The sequence below is a fragment of the Plasmodium brasilianum genome, chromosome 12 (assembly GCF_023973825.1).
Source record: "Plasmodium brasilianum strain Bolivian I chromosome 12, whole genome shotgun sequence".
Lineage (NCBI taxonomy): Eukaryota > Apicomplexa > Aconoidasida > Haemosporida > Plasmodiidae > Plasmodium > Plasmodium brasilianum.
In genome coordinates this window covers 2474165-2494735 of record NC_090125.1, presented here as the reverse complement: position 1 = coordinate 2494735, position 20571 = coordinate 2474165, and the positions used below count along the sequence as shown (strand labels likewise).

At 25.5% G+C, this 20571-nt stretch overlaps 4 protein-coding genes across 4 annotated transcripts; 2 read left to right on the top strand and 2 right to left on the bottom strand.

The window, feature by feature from the left end:
* Positions 1-272: 272 nt before the first annotated feature.
* Positions 273-4796, top strand: MKS88_004510 (large ribosomal subunit nuclear export factor; the record flags this gene model as incomplete). Its single annotated transcript, XM_067217691.1, has 1 exon — positions 273-4796. One exon carries the CDS (start codon positions 273-275, stop codon positions 4794-4796), a length of 4524 nt encoding a protein of 1507 aa, XP_067072095.1.
* Positions 4797-5314: 518 nt separating this feature from the next.
* Positions 5315-7132, bottom strand: MKS88_004509 (uncharacterized protein; the record flags this gene model as incomplete). The annotated part of the gene is made up of 1 exon (XM_067217690.1): positions 5315-7132. The coding sequence occupies one exon, from the start codon at positions 7130-7132 to the stop codon at positions 5315-5317; it is 1818 nt and encodes a 605-aa protein (XP_067072094.1).
* Positions 7133-7289: 157 nt separating this feature from the next.
* Positions 7290-7502, bottom strand: MKS88_004508 (uncharacterized protein; the record flags this gene model as incomplete). The annotated part of the gene is made up of 1 exon (XM_067217689.1): positions 7290-7502. The coding sequence occupies one exon, from the start codon at positions 7500-7502 to the stop codon at positions 7290-7292; it is 213 nt and encodes a 70-aa protein (XP_067072093.1).
* A 1951-nt stretch (positions 7503-9453) lies between these two features.
* Positions 9454-18641, top strand: MKS88_004507 (uncharacterized protein; the record flags this gene model as incomplete). Its single annotated transcript, XM_067217688.1, has 2 exons — positions 9454-11250; positions 11520-18641. The coding sequence occupies 2 exons, from the start codon at positions 9454-9456 to the stop codon at positions 18639-18641; spliced, it is 8919 nt and encodes a 2972-aa protein (XP_067072092.1).
* Between the last annotated feature and the right edge of the window lie 1930 nt (positions 18642-20571).

Below are 20571 nucleotides of genomic sequence, written 5' to 3'. Positions count from 1 at the left end.
TATATAAAAATATATGTATATATGTATACCGAAGCATATTCTGTAATAACCATTTTATTCAGTAAATATGTAATATGTATGAAATTTACCTGTTTATATTTATTTGCATGAACATATTCTCATTCATTTATAGTTATTCATATTAAGGAGTTTTACTCCAGCATTTTTATAATTAAAAAATGAAAACAGTAGATTGTCGCATTTTTGTATAATACGATATATATATGTATATATGAAGTAGAACATTTTGAACTTCTTTTGAATTATATACCATGAATAAACATTTAAATGTTAACAAAAAAAAAAAAAACAGAAAATACAAAGAGAAGAATGTGAAAGGTTACGATTTCAAGAAAAGGGGCAATAGCTTCAAAAATAAAAAGGCAAAATTAAAGAAGGGAAATTTCGGTATAAATTATAACTGGAAGAGTAAAATTAAGAACACATATGTGAAGGGAGAAAAGAAAAGTAGTAGTAAAAGATTTAACAATTTTGTGCTTAACAACAATGAAAATCATAGAAGATTATTTACCGATGAGATTGAGCATATGCTGAATAATGTTGTAGAAAATAAAATACATTTAAAGAAAATAGATGAAAATTTTATAGTACATTTAAAAAGAATTTACGATTTGAGCGACACATGGTTTTTCTTAAAAAAAGGTTTGGAACATATTGTTTCAAAATATGTTTTAAAAAAAAAGAAAAAAAATTTGCAATACGATAACATAAATTTGTATGTAAAAAAATTGTATAATAGCAAACGGAATAAGAGCAATCTAGATAATGAAAATTTAAAAGAGGATGAAGAAATAAAGCTGCAATATGAAAAAGAGGAGGATCATAACACAAATACATCTTTTCAACAAAAGCTCCTTTTTGTTGACATAGAGGAAAAAATGTTTGATTTTGATGAGGAAAAAGACGAAAATGTGTTAAATGAGAAAATTTGGAAAAGTAAAATAAAACTTTTGTTAAAACGACGAATTTCATCGTCAAGAGGAGAAAAAATAAATGGAAGTGTAAACATAAACGATTCCAATGAAAACTCCAGTGCAATTGAATGCAGTAGCATACCTATGTATCTGAGGCAACTGTACGCTGTAAGAAGCGAAGTGAGGAATGTCAATAATTCTTACGGTAGCAGTAATGATAGAAGCAACAGTAGAAGCAACAATAGCAGACACAACAGCAGCTACTGTAGAAACAGTAATAGTTATAGCACCTTCAGGAACAACAATGTGAATATAAAACTACTGCTTAGAAGGAAAGTAGACATGAGCGATGTGTACAATTTAGTGTATGATATCGGTCTGAGCATTATTTATGATAACTACAGAATTTTTTTAGAAAAGCACGCGGAGGATGAAGAAAAAATTCATTTAGAAATAATCTATAACAAAAATAACATTTTTAGCGATAGAATTAATAATATGGTCATATTAGTGAAAAATAACCCATTAATATATATTGTATATGTAAAAATTTTAATTGATTTTTATAATAATAGGGAAGACATATTTATAAAAAAGTCCATCCTCGAATGTTTGAAACATATATTTATGTTTGTTTTACCAAATGATAATTTACATAATTTTGAGCAGAACAACAAGAGTATTATGAACTACATTTTAAATATATTGTTCAGCAGATTTAATTTTAAGGAATATAATTTTTCTTCGTTTTATTTTTTTTTTAATGCTTTAATATATTTGTACTCTTTCGAAAATTTTATCAAGAAATTATATTTGCAGTATATTTTTATGTTAAAAAATGCCATGTATAGCTTGATACCTAGTGTATTTTATTTATCAGCTAATATTATAAATGAATTTTGTTTAAAAAAGAAAGAAAAGAAATTTGCAAAATTAAATATCATATTAGAAGGTTATATAATGCTTAATAAGGGAAATCCATTGCTATTAAATTTTTTAAAACATTTAATAACTATAGAAAATGTTAGAAGTTATATTGCTTTTTATTTTTTTAATAAAATATTATCGAATTTGAGATTTTGTGTTGATCATATTGTTCAATGGTTGAAGAGCAGAAATAAGAGAAAAAATATAATAAATGAAAAATTAAAAAGTGATATTTTAAGTATTACCAGATGTTTATACGTTTTATATAAAATAAATACGAATTCACTTAATGACATTACGGAAAATATTATATACTTTTCAACATACCTTTTTGAAATATTTTCAAAAAATGTATATGAGTTATTTGAAAAAAAAAATATATTATTGAGTGAATGGAGCACACAAAAAATGAGTTATATAATATGTAAGAGCACTGATACGGGGTATTTTGAAGACGTAAAAAATTACAACATATCTGACCATAGCTTAGGAGCTCATGATTTGACGTATGATGAAACAGAGGAGATGCCTGAGAAGAACGGTATTCCATTTAATGGAACAGATAGTAGAAATACACATATTAACGAATTTACAAATCATAAAGAAAAAGTTAAGTTGTGTATGAAGGATGATTTGCTTAGCAATACTAGAAATAACAATAGTAATAGAAACTACAATAATAGTAATTACAAAAATGGTAGTAATAATGATGATGATGCGAATCGTTCGTGTGATCGTAGCAGTGCTGCGCTTTCACGCAATATTAGTTTTTCACCACATGAGAATGGCAAAAGAGTAAATATAAATAATGAGGAATATAACAGTGTTTGTAATTCGAGTGGTAATTATAAATGCATAAAGGAGGCGAAGCTGAATAGCAACCGTGCTTCTAATCACAGAAGCGAAGAATTTGGGTCCCGGAAGAATGAGAAAAATATGAATAGTACAAATGACGAATGGAGTAATAATATGAAAATAAAAGATCATAACGAAACTGTGAGAGATGCAAACAACGTGACCATGAAGAAGGAAGAAAAGAAAAAAAAGAAGAGCGAAAATCAAAAAAAGAAAAAAAAATTAGAAGAAAATATTTTTACCAAGTACTGTTTATATGGTTACTTAAGTAAAAAAGTTCTTAAGCTGTTATCCAGTATATTGGTTAAAAACATTTATTTCATAATTTATAACAAGTGTATAATGTTAAAAAGTCGTAATAATAGTAGTTTTAGCAGTAGAGGAAGGAGCTTAAACGAATCAGCAGAAAATCAGTACTTGAATAGTTTAAATTTCTTGTCCTTACTGAAAATTATAAAGAATGTGGAATCGTATAAAATTAAAATAAATTTTCTAGTTATTATGTTTCTTTTGTTATATTCCTCACAACAAATAGATGACAATGTATACTGTTTTTATTATAGTATATTAAGAAATCTAAATTATTATGAGAGTGAACATACGTACAGTTTTTATAGCTTACTAACGGTATTAATTTTAACAGATAATAATTTAATGAGGAATGTTAGTTTTATAAAAAGAATATTTCAACATAGTATTCATTCTAAAGAATCCAGTGCTCATTTATTTTCATTAATAATGATAAGATATATAATTTTTAAAAAAAACTTATTAATGAAATATTTATATAATGATGAAAATAAATTATATGAACAAAATATGGATTATGTGAAAAATACTTATATAATAAAATTTAATAAGTATCATAAAGGGGAAGATACAAAAATTAATGATCGATTATTTGCTTATAATAAATCATTAAATAATCCACTAGATGCTAACTCTATACTAACTCATTTATATGAATTTTACAATTATTCAACATTGTTAAATGATAATTTTAAGCATGTCTTATTCGAATTTAGAAATATATCAGTCTTTAACAACGAAGCGTATGAAACAAAAAAATACCATTTGATTAAAAGTAGTTCCATTAATAGGTATGGTGATAAGATAGCATATGATCCAAATGGAAGGAAAAGTCGTGAAAACGCGTCAATCGTAAATGGTAAATTAGGAAAAGAGTGTGTACTTAGCTCCAAGGGATATAAAAACAATGCCGTAAATGGCCATATTATTGGCGAAGATGACGATATTATAATTAATATAGGCAGGAGGAACTATGGTTCGAATAAAGAAGATCGAGCGAGTGGCAAAAAGGACGACGTGAGAAATAATGATGGTGTACCTGGTTATCTATGTCCAAGCAAAGGTGAAGGGATTGATCATTTGCAAGAAAATGTGCAAGGTAATTTGCAAGTCAATTCGCATGGGCAGTCGGATAAGCAGTCGCATCACAATTTGGGTAAGTATTCTCATAATTACTCCTACACAACCAGTACAGTTATTAACATAATGGAAAAATTATCGCAAAAATATAAAAATGCAAAGATTCAAACGAATGTACTTAATATTTTTAATAATTTTATCCATGACTCTTGCATCAATGGAAAGAGAGATGAAACAAAGGAAATAAATAAGGTCAAGTCAAAATTAATGGATAATATGTATCAGAAATATTTTTATGATATTCTATATTCTTATAATAACAATAGTTTTAAGAAATTTAAAGATAAGTATGAAGTTAAAAAGAAACAAGGAGATGACGGTGATGCTTCAGCGTCATCTATTGATGAGGAACAGGAAGAAGATGAATTTTTAGACGATTTTATAACTAAAAATTTTGACATAGATAAAAACCTAGATGACGATGTATTGTATCATAATAAGCTATATAAAAGCAAAAAGAAAAAAAGAAAAAACGATGAACAAAACAATTTTTCGAAAGATGAAAAAAACGTTAAACACTTTTCCAAAAAGAAAAAAGTTAAAGAAGGGAACGAACGCACAGATGATATACTAGAATTTTCGGATTTTGCTAAACTAAAAAAAAAGAAAAAAAAAAAAAGAGATAAATAGTAATTTATTTGTTTAAAATGTGTATAAACTATTTGTTTTTTTTTTTTTTTTTATATATATAAACTTCGATGTGTAACATCCTTTGAGCGAATTTGATAATTCGTTAGGAAGACTTTTAGTTTGGAACCGATAAAGCTTCCTGTTAAGATATATATATATATTATATATATATATATATATATGTTTTTTTTTTTTTTTTTTTTGGTACGTTATTTTATGCTATTTCGTGGCGTGTACTTTTGTAAGGCTTAATTTTGCACTGTTCAAAAATTTTCTGCTTTTTAATAATTTTGTGCTGTTCTATTTCATACCCATCAACTCTTTGGTTAACTATATTTTAACCTTTTCACTCTCTAAATTTAGAAGAGCTTTCATCTTTAATCATGTAGATTCTTTGTTTAATTTATTTATATTTTTAAAAGTGGCTACGATATATCTTAGGACACCAAAAACATAGAAATTTTATTTTTTGGTATACTTTTTTTTCTTAAAATAAAAAATGATAAAATGCGTTTTTATTAATTTTTTAATTTTTTTTCAAAATAAGATATATAATCATAATCTATTTTGTTTATTTTGTCCATGAGAATATTTATATTATCACTAACTATTTTTTTGTATATGTCCGATGAAAAGCTCTTTACAATATTTTCTGTTTCATTTAATAATTTTTGGTTACTTTTCTTATTTGTATTATCTTTTTTCTTAGAATTTTTGAATTTATAATTACTTTCTTCTTTTTCCATATACTTTTGTTTGTTCTTTTCAGTATTCCTAGAGCTATATTCACTTTCATCAAGTGTCATAAAATTTTTTTCTTTTTCATTACCCTCTCTTGCATTGCCCACATCATCAGTTATGTCATCCTCTGACTCGCTATCTTCTACCTCGTTATCTTCTACCTCGCTATTTTCTACCTCGTTATCTTCTGACTCGTTATCTTCTGACTCGCTATCTTCTACCTCGTTATCTTCTACCTCGTTATCTTCTACTTCGTTATCTTCTACCTCGTTATCTTCTACCTCGTTATCTTCTACTTCGTTATCTTCTACCTTGCTATCTTCTACCTCGCTATCTTCTACCTCGTTATCTTCTACCTCGTCATCTTCTACCTCGGCATCTTCTACCTCGGCTTCTCCTACCTCGTCATCTTCTGACTCATCTTCTTCTGCTTCATCATCCCACTCTGTATGTGACTCCTTTTCAGTATGCTCAATGTAGCTGTTTTCTTCCCCTATTTTCTTGGCGCAATTAGCCTTCTCTGTTTCATTCTTTTCATTATTTTTTAAAGAGTTAGTCCCATCTGAAGTTCGCTGATTTGTATCACCTTTGTCTATTATTTTATGCTGATCTGCATTCTCATTATTCGTAAACATACTGCTTGCTTTGTTTTCGCCTATGAGGATATAGCTATTATTAATTTTATAACTATCGTGGACATTACTATCATTGTTATTACTAGCGTGGATATTACTATTATTGTTATTACTATTATTATTGCTGTTATTGATGCTATTATCGCTACATGAATCGTAATCCTTATCAAAATTATCATAATGCCTTTTTCCTACTTCGAGTCCCTCGGAAAGCTGCTTAAAGAGGTCTTCCTCTATTCTGTTTTGAAGGGAGAAAGTTTTTGTTTGTTCATCTAATTTATTTTTTTTTATGAAAGATCTAATACTACATATTTTTTTGTCATACTCATCCATTGATTCATGCAATTCTTGTACAAACACTATGTCACCTTCCTGTCGTGTAAAGTTTATATACTTGTTATCCTTTTGTTCTGTATTCATATTCTCCTTTTGTTGATCATTTACTTTTATTTGTGATTTACTACTGTGCTTTAATTTATCAAAATTTAATTCTATATTCATTTTATACTTTAGAAATAAGTCTAAATTGTTTAGAAGTTTCATTATTGCAGTATTAATTCCTCTGTAATAATTTTCTGTCAATTCAATTTTTTGTTGAATATATTCTATTTCTTCATTCTTTTGGGAAATAACCTTTTGTATTTCTGTCTTTTCATTTTCAATTATTTCATTATTTTTATTTATTATTTCATTTGCAGTTTGTACATATTTATTTAACAGATTTTTCTTTTCCTCACAAAATGATATAAATTCTTTTAAAATTATGTCCGTTTTTTCTTTTTCAGTTGATGATCTTTTTTCCTTAGAAGTATGTTCCGAAGAAATGCTAGAGAACTTTTCATTTTCTTTTATTAAAATTTTTTCAAAGTCATCTTTCATAAAATTCAAAACATTTATTTTATCCTCTAACTCACTTATGTTTATGGGATTCTTTGTTTTCTTTTTTTTCTTTTTGTTCATTTTTTTGCTCGTGTATATGGGTGAAAATGGGCATATATGCACACATACGTACGTATGGAAGTATAACTATATATACATATATATATATATGTGGATACTGTGATAATGGAACAAAGATACATCTAAAAAGAATTGGCACATGGGATAAAATATTTATTTAATGTCTAAAAATATTTTTACAATTTTTACTATTTCTATCATTTTTACCTTTTCTACCATTTTTACTATTTTTACCATTTTTACTATTTTTACCATTTTTACTATTTTTACCATTTTTACTATTTTTACCATTTTTACTATTTTTACCTTTTCTAATTTTTACCTTTTTTACCATTTTTACCTTTTCTACCATTTTTAATATTTTTACCATTTTTACCATTTCTAATTTTTATAATTTCCCCTTCTAACTAGTTCGACAAAAAAAAAAAAAAAAAAAAAAAAAAAAAAACCATGTCTTCTTTTTCTTAAATTTCAATTATGTGATCCATAGTAAATCCATCAAAAACAATGCCACATAAGTAATGCATATACAAATATGCGAAATAGTGCTGTGATATAAGAAAATGGAAAATATTTATCATTTAAGGCGAACTTTGTATTAATTTAATAATCACGTAAATGATTTTGCTTAATGCTCATTTTTTAATTACACCGATTTAACTACGTGAAGGAAAGCGCTGCGAAGCGTACGTTACATATGAAAGTTCTCAAACTTATCGCTTGATGCGTGCCTAACCCTTATAGATGCATATATGCTTACGTGTAACCATACACACGCATAAATATATGCTATATTTATTAGTGTAACTAACGAACTCCTTACTTCTACACTTAACATTAGATAAAAATTATCTCACACGTTTTCTATGATTCATTCGATGCAGTTAAAATAAATGTAGTTGAAAAAAAAAAAATTTACACAGGCGTTAATAAAGAAATATAATTTTACCTTTGCCTAAAAATTAGTTCTTTATTTTTACTGATCGAATTGGGAGCAATATAGAATTAAAAAAGGTCATAAATGTACTTAAAATTAAAAAATGTGGGAATTAAAAAAGGGGGAGGGAGAAAAAAACACTCTGTTGGCATATTTATCTTTAGTCTTGACAACTAAAATAATTTTATAAATAGCCAAAAAATAAAATATGTTATAGTAATATATACGTTTCATCTTTATAAGTACAAGTGCTTCTTTTGACGCACATTACGAAAGTGCTCAAGTTCACCCTGACACATGCTCTATTACTAAGGAGCAAAGTGGAAATAAATAAACACATGTAAAAAAATATATATATATACATGTATTTTTCATGTAAAAACAAAAACACAGTTATGCTCTTAGTATCAAATTGAACAATGAAATAAATTATTGGAAATATGTTAGATGTAAACTATAAATGAAGAATTGTGGAAAAAATTAAAAAAATTTTAACTACTTATGGCCCTCTTTAACGTTGTTTGTTCATATATATACACAACATTATTATGTGCATAACAAGCACTCATTTGTAATAATGTGTACGGTAATAATGCGCGAAGTAGAAAAATGTAAATGTCTATCGAACAATAAAAAAGGTATTGCTTGTTCTCATAATAAAAAAAAAAGAGTTTAAATAAATCAAAACAAAACAAAAAAAAAAAAAAAAAAAAAAAAAAAGAAGAAAAATCAAAACGAAACAAAATAATAAAAAAGGAAAACAATATAATATTATACAAAGCAAAACAAAACTAAACATAATAAAACATAATAAAACCAAACGAAACAAAATATATTAAAACAAACAAAATGAAGCAAAACGAAATAAATATATGCCTTAAAAAAATTTAACAAAATGTGGCATGAAAAATATACAGTAAAAAGAATATGTAACAATGCGGAAAGCCATGAGATTTTCATGTTCTCAAAGAATACTTAAAAAAAAAAAATCCAAAAAGTAAAAAGTGAGAATTATTAAGTAGTAAAAAGTGAGAAGTATTAAGTAGTAAAAAGTGAGAATTATTAAGTAGTAAAAAGTGAGAAGTATTAAGTAGTAAAAAGTGAGAAGTATTAAGTAGTAAAAAGTGAGAAGTATTAAGTAGTAAAAAGTGAGAAGTATTAAGTAGTAAAAAGTGAGAAGTATTAAGTAGTAAAAAGTGAGAATTATTAAGTAGTAAAAATTGAGAAGTAATAAGTAGTAAAAAGCGAAAAGTAAAATATTTAAGGCTCACGCTATGTAACAGTAGCCAAAAAAAAAAAAAAAAAAAAAAAACACATAATGCTATTATCAAATTAAATGATTGAGGTAAAGGATATATTCAAATAAACAAAAGAAGTAGTGAAAATGTTATTATTATATGATAGGATAAGAGGAGACTTAAAAAAAGATGATAAAGATAAAGGATTAGATAAAAATGTACTAAATAATAATGTGAAAAAGTATGATAGGCATAAACTCAGAGCCATTTTAAGGAAATATATTCGTCATTGCAATAGGCTGTTAAATTACCACAGATTTAAAGAAGTAATTGATAACTTTGAACCATTTAAAAATATCTTTATTACATATAGTAACAGTTTCTTAAATAAAAACAAGATTTTTAATTATGATTTTCGGTACTCAAAAATTATAAAAATACTATATTTAAATAAAAAAGGAAAAAGATTAATATATGGAGATAATAATTATGTGAAAGAAAACTCCTCATTACGAAATAAAAAAGGTAGAAACAACGAAAGAACTGGATTACTATTAGATGATATGAAATATACTGATGAAGATGATACCCCTAGTGAAGATAAAAGATTTGAACTTATTAATTTGAACTACACTTTAAAAAAAGGGGATTTTGAAAAATTAGACAACATTATTGTTAACAGTGAAATAGCGTTACCAACATTTAGCTATTTTGATATATATCTATTTAGTAATAACAAAAAATTAAAGTACGAAATAAATAAAAAAAATATTAAATACATTGATATTGATTCGGTTTTGTATTATCTATACATATCGGTTGTTATTGCCTACATTCATTTAAAAGATTTTCATAATGCTAAAATAAAGTTTTTTGAGTATATTTATCTAAAAAGAAAATTAAAAAAAATAAATAAATATTGTTCCGAGTCGGAAAAAAGGAAGTTGCGAATTACTAGTTTGATATCATCAGAATTAAAAAGTAAAATATATAATTATTACGACCTTTTATTGTATGAAAAGAAGGCTTCCTCCCTATTGTTAAAAAAAGGTGTTCATGTGGATTTGCAGAAAGAAGTAACTAAGGGTAGGAATTCGAATGAGAGTACGAACAAGAATTCGAAAGAAAATGAAAATAAGAATGCTGATAAGGTAAATGACGAAATATATAATAAATTTATCATAACAAGTAACATTAACGAAGATGAATTCTCTAAAGAACGTGAATGCACCAATAATGTAATAAAAAAGGACAAAAACAAAACTGCTACCTTAAGCATGAATGGCGGTTCTTTGTTTGGTGATAGCACTTTTAAGGTGGATTCTAACATTTTAGAGGAATTGAAAAATATAAACTGTTTGTACCAAAATGAAAACAGTTATGCAGGTAATGACAAGGATAAAGGGGAAGAGGACAAGAAGAACACCATAAATGTAGACAATAACTATATCGATAGAGACGTGGTTACAAATGGAAAGTTCTTAGCAACAAAGAGAAGAATTCATTTTAGTAATAAACGCAAAAGAGAAAATTATAAATACAGAAAGAGAAAGAAGAAAAGGAAGAGGAAATGGAATGGAAAAAAAAAATATAAAGAAAAAGAATATTTAACATTAGATGAATATTTGTTATTTTTAAAAATAAAGTATAAGGAGATATCATTAGAAAGGCTAATAGCTGTTTTGAAAAATACTTCTTTAGAAGATAAAATATGCAGCATGAAAAGATTAAGAAATTTAATGAATATAGAATATAATGAAAAAACAAATTTATTAAAGAAAGAAAAATTTTTTAAAAATTTAATAAAAATTAAAGATAGGAAATACTACTTCTACAACTACTTTTTTGATGTCCTAATATATTTTTCTTACTTCAAGCAGATACATATTATTGAAGGTTTACTAGTTATGGCCCTATTATACAGCAAATTAAATATTCTAAATGTTTCCCTATATATATATAAAAATTTGTATTTATATTTTTATTTCATTTTTGAGGATTATCAAAAAAAGTGGAAATCCTTCGATATAAATCACGAAATGAATAAACTAAATTCTTTCACTATAAGAACAAAGGAAAATAACACTAACTATATAAATGGTTTTGAGCATATAAGAAAGGGACAAAATTCAAAAAAAAAGCATAAAAAAAAAAAAAAAAAAAAAAAAATGGAATTTTTAATGAAAATCATGTCCTAACGAATGATAGTAAGGGAGAAAAGTATAACAAGCGGCATTTATGCGCTGTTACGTCCAAATTTAGTAGGAGCACAGTGGGAGGTAACTATGGTTACAATAATGTGGATGATAAAGATAATGGTAATACTGGTCACAGTACAAATGCTAATGGTGATGACAATAATAATGATGATGATGATAATAATAACGATGATGATGATGATGATAATAATAACGATGATGATGATGATGATAATAATAACAATGACGACGTCGATGATAACGATAACTTCGACAGGTGCAGCGCATACGACGAGGTAATTGTTCACACGTTCAGGCACTTTCTGAATCAGCTAAAAGATAACAGTTGTTTTTATTTTATAAATGACTGTACAAAAGGTAGTTTGAATTCCAAATATCGTAATTATTCTTTTTTGAATAACCCATTGATGTCTCCTCATTTCAATCATATTAACGATTTAGTTATTAAGAATTTTATAAAGAATTCAATCTCTTTTAATTATAAATATATTTGTAATGGAATAAAAAGACATATTTTAATTTATTTGAATTTGATAAATCATATTGAAACAAAGTTTATGTTTCATCAATATAATTATAACTTAAAAAATTTAATATATCATTTGTACTTGGACAAAATTATAAAATGTTATGACTCAAACCTTTTCACGTATGAAAAAAATCTGTATGTATTAAAACGTATAATTTTTCTTGATAATAAAATTAGTATATTTCATGCAAAAAATAATAACTACTTAACGAATGATTATTCATTGAAGTCTACTTTTTTTAGAATATATTTTAATCTTTATAAAAACGAGTTTTTCATACCTCATTATTGGAAGCAAGGTCAGCAGCAGAATATACCGTTTATTATAAACATTTTGGATAGTAAATATAATTTAAGTTGTACACACTTTAATAAACAGGGCGAAGTAAAAGTAAAAGGAGAAAATTATAAAGAAATATCTTTTTACTCCATCATAAATTTGAAAAAGAAAAAAAATTATCTGTGCAGTAAGGAGGGCAATCCGCAGGATGTACAAAAGCAGTCGCATAAACAGTTGCAGAAGCATGCACAGGTACAGGAACACACCGAGGAACAACTGTATGAAGAATGTGATTCGGAGAAAAACACAAGCAAAGGTCCAGAACGCTGGGTGAGCAATATTCCCTATGAAGACGATTTTTATAATTTTAATATTCTGCTAAATTCAAACGAAAGTGTAGATAAATATATATTAAGTAATTATATAAACATGTGCCAAAAGAGTATAAATCAAAAAAAAGACGTATATACAAATGGTGAGTTTAAATGTAGTACAAACAGTTTTAATAAAATTAGAAGTAATGTACAAGAATTTTATATCTATACTAAGAGCCAAGATTTGATGAATTACATGCATCATAATACGAATTATTCGTATGGAATGTTAAATGATAAGAAAAGATACAATTCTGATATTGTGTTAAACAAATCAGATCCGATCATTAAAACACATACATTAGATATCAATTATAGAAACACATATAGCCCAAATAACCAAGATGGAAAAGAATTTGTATTTGATGAAAATAGTTATATAAATAAATTAAGACACGTCTCTTGTGATAATTTATATAAGAATAACAATATAAATGGTACTAATAACGGTAGAAAAAATGATAACTTCATTGAATCAATTTTTTTTAAAAAAAGAATTAATAAGAAGCTTTTTAATGTGAACAAGAACATACATGATGAAGAAGATACGAATAACTGGAAAAATCAAAATTTGAAAAATTTTTTTAATTTTCGAAATAATGAGTTAAAAATATTAATTTATAATTTTTTATACCTTTTCATATTTGATGAATATATATATATGAATATACACAGAAAGGATATAAGCGAATATTTCAATTTCGTGAATGTTTTAAAAAAGAAGCAAAAATTAAGATATAATTTTTATAATTTACTTTATAAATCAAATAAAGACATTGGAAATGAAATATCATATTACAAAAAGTACTTAAAAGAAAATTATTTGCACAATAATAACAGAAAAGATAAAAAAATTTATACCTCCATATTTGGGGAGAAAACTACTATTCACGTTAATGTGAAGAAAGATATGAATGACAAATGTAAAACCAAAAGTCCAAAAAAATTATCTATAACAGGAGAAGAGTATAAAATGATTAGAGAACATATGAAAATATCAGCTCCAATTGCTTCATTACTAATAAATAATAAACAGCATTATAATAGTAGGATTTTAAATTTGTTAAGAGATACATATAAAAAAAATTTTATTAATTATCATATGAAAATAAATATAGAAAAGTATGAGCATATCTGTTTTCTGTTTTTAATAACTGAAATGTTATCACTTATATTGCTACCCTATATTAATTTGCATTATTCTTTTACATATATCAAGTATCACAAGAATGTGCACCGTTACGCCATCAATAGTAATGGTAATAGTTACAGTAATAATAAATTCACGTCCATGGATAAATTTAGATTTGAAAACAAACCTTTTTCGTACGATGAAGAAATAACATTCCAAAAGGGAAATAACACAGGAAGACGTAAAAGATTGTTGAAAGGAACAAAAAGGGAAATTTCAGCAAGTATTTATAACATACTTAATATGAGGAGAGTAAAATTTTTTACATTTGCATGGAAGAAAAAAAAAAAAAGAAAAAAAAAGCATGAACCCGACTCAGAGGAAGCGAAAAATAGAAAAACATTTTACAAAAAGAATACATTCAGTAATATAAAAAATGAAACAGCTTATATACAAAAATATTCCTTATTTAATGAGGAAAAAAAAAAATGGAGAAATACTTTATTTAATAAAAAAAACTCATTATATTCTAAAAAAGAAATGAATACGAAATTTAGTCAACACATGAACGATAACATTTATTATGTCAGTTTTTGCAATTTTAAGGAACTGCATAGGCAATTAAGGAGTAGCTGGTACAGTTTAACATTTGAAGCAAAAACAGTAATAGAAAATGTTTTTCTTTTTAATGACTACTACCAAGTTGATATATACAAATTAAATGAAAAATTTCATAACAAAGGTAAATATTTCCTTATAAAAAAATATGAAAAAATTATAGCCCTATCCTTTTTTACAAGATACAATACGTATTTAATATTTTCATTATATCAGCGAGTAGCATTATTAAATTACTTATACTCAAACTATAATGTAGTCATTTCTATTTTGAGATATATCAATCATGTCCATTGTAAATTGATGAATCAACATTCGAGAAATAATTATCGCAGTGGGAATGTACAAGTAGTATATAAAAATAATATCAGTTCATTGGAGAAAAATGTATATGGAAAATTAAATGATGATTCTTTTGAAAAACGGAAGCACTTTTTTAATATACAACAAAATGTATCAGACTTTTTCTTTTACATGAAAGATGAAGACATTAATTATGATGAGTATATAATTAATACCTACAGTACAAATTATATAAATGATAAAAATTATGTACAAGATAAAAATAATTTTTTTGGAAAAAAAACATTTTATGAAAAAATGGGAGAAATACGATCCTTCCGCTTCTCTCTATTTTTTGATATATTTTTTGAGCTAAAGGTTAATTATAATTATTTGAGTAATGCCCATATATGTGTGCAAAATTCGTTGAAATATTTATTCTTTTTTATAAAAAATGCGCACAAATTTAATCTTCTTATTGACTCGAGGCAAAAAGAGTACAAAAATAAGACAAAAAAGGAGGCACAAAGAGATGAAATAAATACAGCAGAAAGTGGAAGAGAGGATGAAACGAAATATAAGAAAAGAAGTAAGGTGAATAACAAAAGAAACGGAGAGAAAATTGATCATTTCTCCCATGGTGAAGTCACATATATTAAAACAAATTCGGCGGGAAATTCATTCCATGAGAACTTAGGTAACCCACAAAGAAATGAGAGTGACGTAGAGAATTACACAAACAGCGAAGAAACAATTGGTAATAATACTAACAGTACAACGGATGTAGGTGTAAGTTGCAATGAATTAGGAAGAAAAAATTCAAATTGTAACGATAAAAGACATTCACAGAATGTGCATTATGAAAATTGTTTCTTAGGAAATAAAGCTTCATGCTGTGATAATCAGTGGCATATAAAAGAAAAATATATTAAGAGTAATATCTTTAACAAGATTTATAAGAACGAAATAAACATATTTAAGGAGGATTATTTGTTTGATCATAAAATCGATATTAACAAATTTAGAAGCAGCAAACTATTTTACATAATAGGAATTTCTTTGCTAAAGCAGATTAACACTAATTACTATTACAATAATTTAAAAGAGATAAATCTAGTATATGAAAAGGATTTAATTAAAAAGAAAATAAATATTAATAATATTGTAAAACATGATTATACAGAATTGCTATATTTGAGCTATAAATATATTATGAAAAGTATTAAAGTCGATCATAATAATTTACTCAGTTATTATTATCTATGTATTATTTATTTATATAATTTAAAAATTGATAAGTGTATATATATTTGTAAAAATTTTTTGCTAAAAAATTATCATAACGCCTATTCCTTTCCATTTTTTTTGTTAAGTATAGTAGTTAGTAGCTGTAGGAATTTAAACGGAATTAAAAATTGTAGCAAGGATGGAAGCAGTAAATGCGATTATTCATGGGGACGGAGGAGAAAAAAAGCACATATGGATCGTTCGAAATTTTGTGGTAATAGCATTAAGATGAATGATAATAAAAAAGGCACTCTGTGTAACTCATGCATTTTTGACAGTTATGAGAATCGTTATAAATCGTTAATTAACCAGTTAAAGTTGAACTCCCCCCTGTTTTACAATTCTATGACCAGCAGCAATAATTTGTTTGGGACACATGAAGAGAAAAAGGGGTGTTATGTAAATAAATTCTGTAATATTACCAATTTAGTTCATTATAACGAGGGGGCAAGCAAACTGTGTAGTATGGCAAAGGAAGACCCAAATGAGGCCCGTGTAGATGTAGCAAATAATGCGAACGAGTACATCAAAGGTGAACACACTTCTCGTACATCACACTCATCATTTGGAACATATGGAATGCGGAGTAAAAATATTGAAATGAATCCAAAAGGCACAGAATGCAGTTTCGCATCTGACGAGTGCAGCTATAGTAGCCCAAGCTGCTACTGTAGAGGCACAGTCACAAATACTCCTAGCGCAAATTTTGATACTCATTTATTTCAGTCGAAGCTACCTAGTAAAGAATGCATTTTAATTATATCAAAAGCTGTGAACTACTTTTCTAATAACTTTTTTTTTATATATTTATATGTCTATTATTTGATTAACATCTTTATTATTTATGATATTTTATTTTTTTGGGAAAAACCAAAAAAAAATGAGAAAAATAATTCCAGGAATAAGGCACATTTAAAATATTGGTTGTTGCAGGACATGTTGGAAAAATATAAAACAAAATCGGGTTCTAGTTCGTCTTCAGATATATGTTTTTTGGATGATAAAAATTTCAAGGAAAGCTATTTCAGCCGTTCCTATGACATCATTTTTGATGATAATGAGCACGATGATATAAATATTGACAATAAGGAGGATTGCAAGGTCAGTTATGAGAGTGACAAATGTGATAGGTGCAGTCAATATGATAAACGTTGTCAAGTAATGGAAAACTTTACGGTATATCATTACAACATTCCTACAGTATTCAGTAATCCCAGAAATTTAACCATTGGAAAAAAGGCAGAAAATAAAATATTAACAAATAGCATTATGGAAGAAATTGACAAAATACAAATTTCATTAAAAATTTTGGAAAGAAAAAGTAATATGAAAACGAATGCAAAAAAAGAAAAAGAGGAAGGAAAATTATTTATCATAAATAGAAAAAAAAACAAGGATTCTACTACAAGTGCAAATGTAAATGTAAATGAGAACAAAAGAAATAGTAAGTTAGAGTACATGTTTTCCAAATGGGCTAATGTAAGTTTTATGGATACTCCTCACCAATATGAATATACCCTAAACGATCGGTATATACCTAGTGGAAAGAAAAAAAATATAAACAAAAGCGAATACATTGACATTAGTAAAGTTAATTTATTACCATGTTCTATACCTATAATTTTGATATTATATAAATATGTCGATAAACAAATTAAGAGGAAAAAAAATTCTGATATGTACATGCATTTTTATTTAAATAACTTTTTATCCCATATAAATTTGAACAAAATAAAATGTGAACTGCATCAAAAGGACCAAAGCATTTATGTTGACAGTGACCAAATAGATAACAGCAATTGTTTTTTTAGTTATTCTAAAGAATGTAATAAATTATTTAATAAGAATTATTATTTCTCGATAAAAAGTAAAAAGGATAACACTGATAACGATAGCCATACTGATAGTGTTAACAACACGGGCAGTTACGAAAATATTGGCAGTGCTGACCACAATGATAGTACTAATAACATTTACGGTAATAATAATAACAAAGGGATAAGAAAAATTAGCTTAAAGAGTGTGTATTTAGAAGCTATTACTTGGCTGGGTTTAGGGGAAATTTTAATATATTTAAAGGTTAATGCTAAGCTAATCATTTATTTTATTAACATAATTGACACGTATATAAAATTTTATTTAAGCTTAAATAATAAGAACAATTATTATAATTTTGAAAATACTACCTTTTTTTATAATTTAACCCATCATTTCATGTGTCTAAAATGTTTATACCTTTTTTACTTATACTCGAAATGTGAAAAGAGGCTAAGAAGTGGAGATTATATACAGAGAAGACAAAACAGTGTATTCATTCGAAATGATAGAATGAATTTTTTTTTTAAAGGTAGAAAGAATAAAATGAAATCAATAAATAACAAAAATTTATATACAAAAATTTATTTTTTCGAAAAGGAGCATGAGTTTTACAATATCCAAATGAAACTCTCTCATCAGCCAAAAATTGTATTAGAAAATAACTACATTTATTTTAATGATAAATTTAGTAAAAATGATTTTAAATTAGCTTTTCGCATCAATGATAAGAAGGCTTTTAAAAGGAAATTTTGGCCCTTAAAAAAAAAAAAAAAATGGAGAAAAGAGAAAAAATAGAGCAAAAAAAAGAGAAAATGAATAGAATCCAAGAAAACATTACAAATTATTCATACATCAAAAAAAATGAAGCAAAAAGAAAAGAAAAAAAAGATATCAATAACAAAAATATTAAAAAAAGTGTAAGTAAATTATATGCAGATGCAGAAATGTTATTTAATTCTTTCCATTTAGAGGGATGCACAAAAAATAGACAGAAAAAATATAGACTCATAAAAAATATTAAAATTTATGTATCTTTAATAAACAAAATATATTACAATGATAGAAAAGTAAATATTTTGTATGCTAGATATTACTTTTTAAAAAAAAAATATTTAAAAGTTATTAGTATTCTGTCATTATTAAATAAACACTACAAAAAAAAAGATTATATTATTAAGAAAAAAAATAAGGCACATGGTTTAAATTTTGAACAAAACAACTTGTCTGCGCAAAATGTATACCAAGATAAGGAAGAAAAACTCTTATTTCATTTGAATAACCAAACAGACTTAATTTATGAATATTTAAATATATATATGTATTATCAATCTTTTCTCAAATTAAAAAATTATAAGAAATCTAATTATTACAAAAATATTTTAAATATTATTTTTTTTAAGTTTCCAATTATACCATTTAATATATTTCCTTTTATAAATCTCTAAAAAAAGGTAATAGGGTGTTATGTGGATTTATTTCACTTATATTTTATTTTTTACTTTTATTTTATAATTTTTTTTTTTATTACAAAAAGGAAGCAAAGGCAAAAAAAAAAAAAAAAAAATACTTATTCTTACATTTAACCTTTATTTGCGTATTGACCTACACTAGAAAATTTTTATTTTTGCGTTCTACACATTTTTACATTATTCTTATTTTTTCAAAAAAATTAATTTCTTTATTTGCAAATATGTATGCATATATATAAGTTTTTTTTTTTTGTTAATTTGTCTGGAATGTTTTTTAGGGGTCTTATAAATAAGCATAAAGTGTGCATATATACATATATATGCATACATACGTATATACATGTATATATACACCTTCTGTGTTGTTTTGTGCCTTTATTTCCCCCCTTATCCGTCATATAAAACAATTATATGATGTCTTACACTTTCAATTATTATTTTTTTAACATTTTTAATTTTATAATATCATACTATATTTTTTTATTTTATTTTATTATTATTATTATTTTTTTTTTGTAGCAAAAACTAACATTTTATTCTTTTAGTAATTGTGCAAAACATAAAGCTATTTAACAATAATTATTTTATAAAATATTTGATTAATTTTATTATGCTCCCTTTTTTTGTTAAGCATTTACCCGTCCATAGCTTATAAGCTATTTAAAAATTCTTTTTTTTCAATAATGGCTTATTCTTATTTTTATAACGTTCTGGATTTCCTGCACAATTAAATATATTAACAACATATATATTTATATATTTTTTATCATTCAACTTCAGTAGTTTTTCCTTATTTTCATTGCTGCTAAAACAGTATAGAGGTATAGAGTGTTTCGTATGAGTATCTTTTTTGGAAAATAAAAAGATTTAACGTACTATCAAATGAACATACTTTGTATATTCTAAATATATGTGGTCATGTAGATTGTTCAAGTATATGTTTATATATCCATATTACGTGTAAAATTTTCTTTTCTTTTTTATACTTAATTTCCTTTAATTTTTATATAATGTAGTACCGTGGAAAAAGAAGCATACTTGCTGTTCATATGTTACACTCTTTCCTTTTTATTTCGTTTATCAATAAATGGTAAAAAATGATAGTACTACTACATTGAGAAGTGGGGAAAGGTAAAGCATATGAGCGTAAAGTTGTTCAAAAAATTCAATTATGTATATATGTAAAATTTTATATCCTTTTTTTTTTTTTGCTATGAAAAAGGTATTACTTTTTTTGCTTAAAGCATATTACGTCT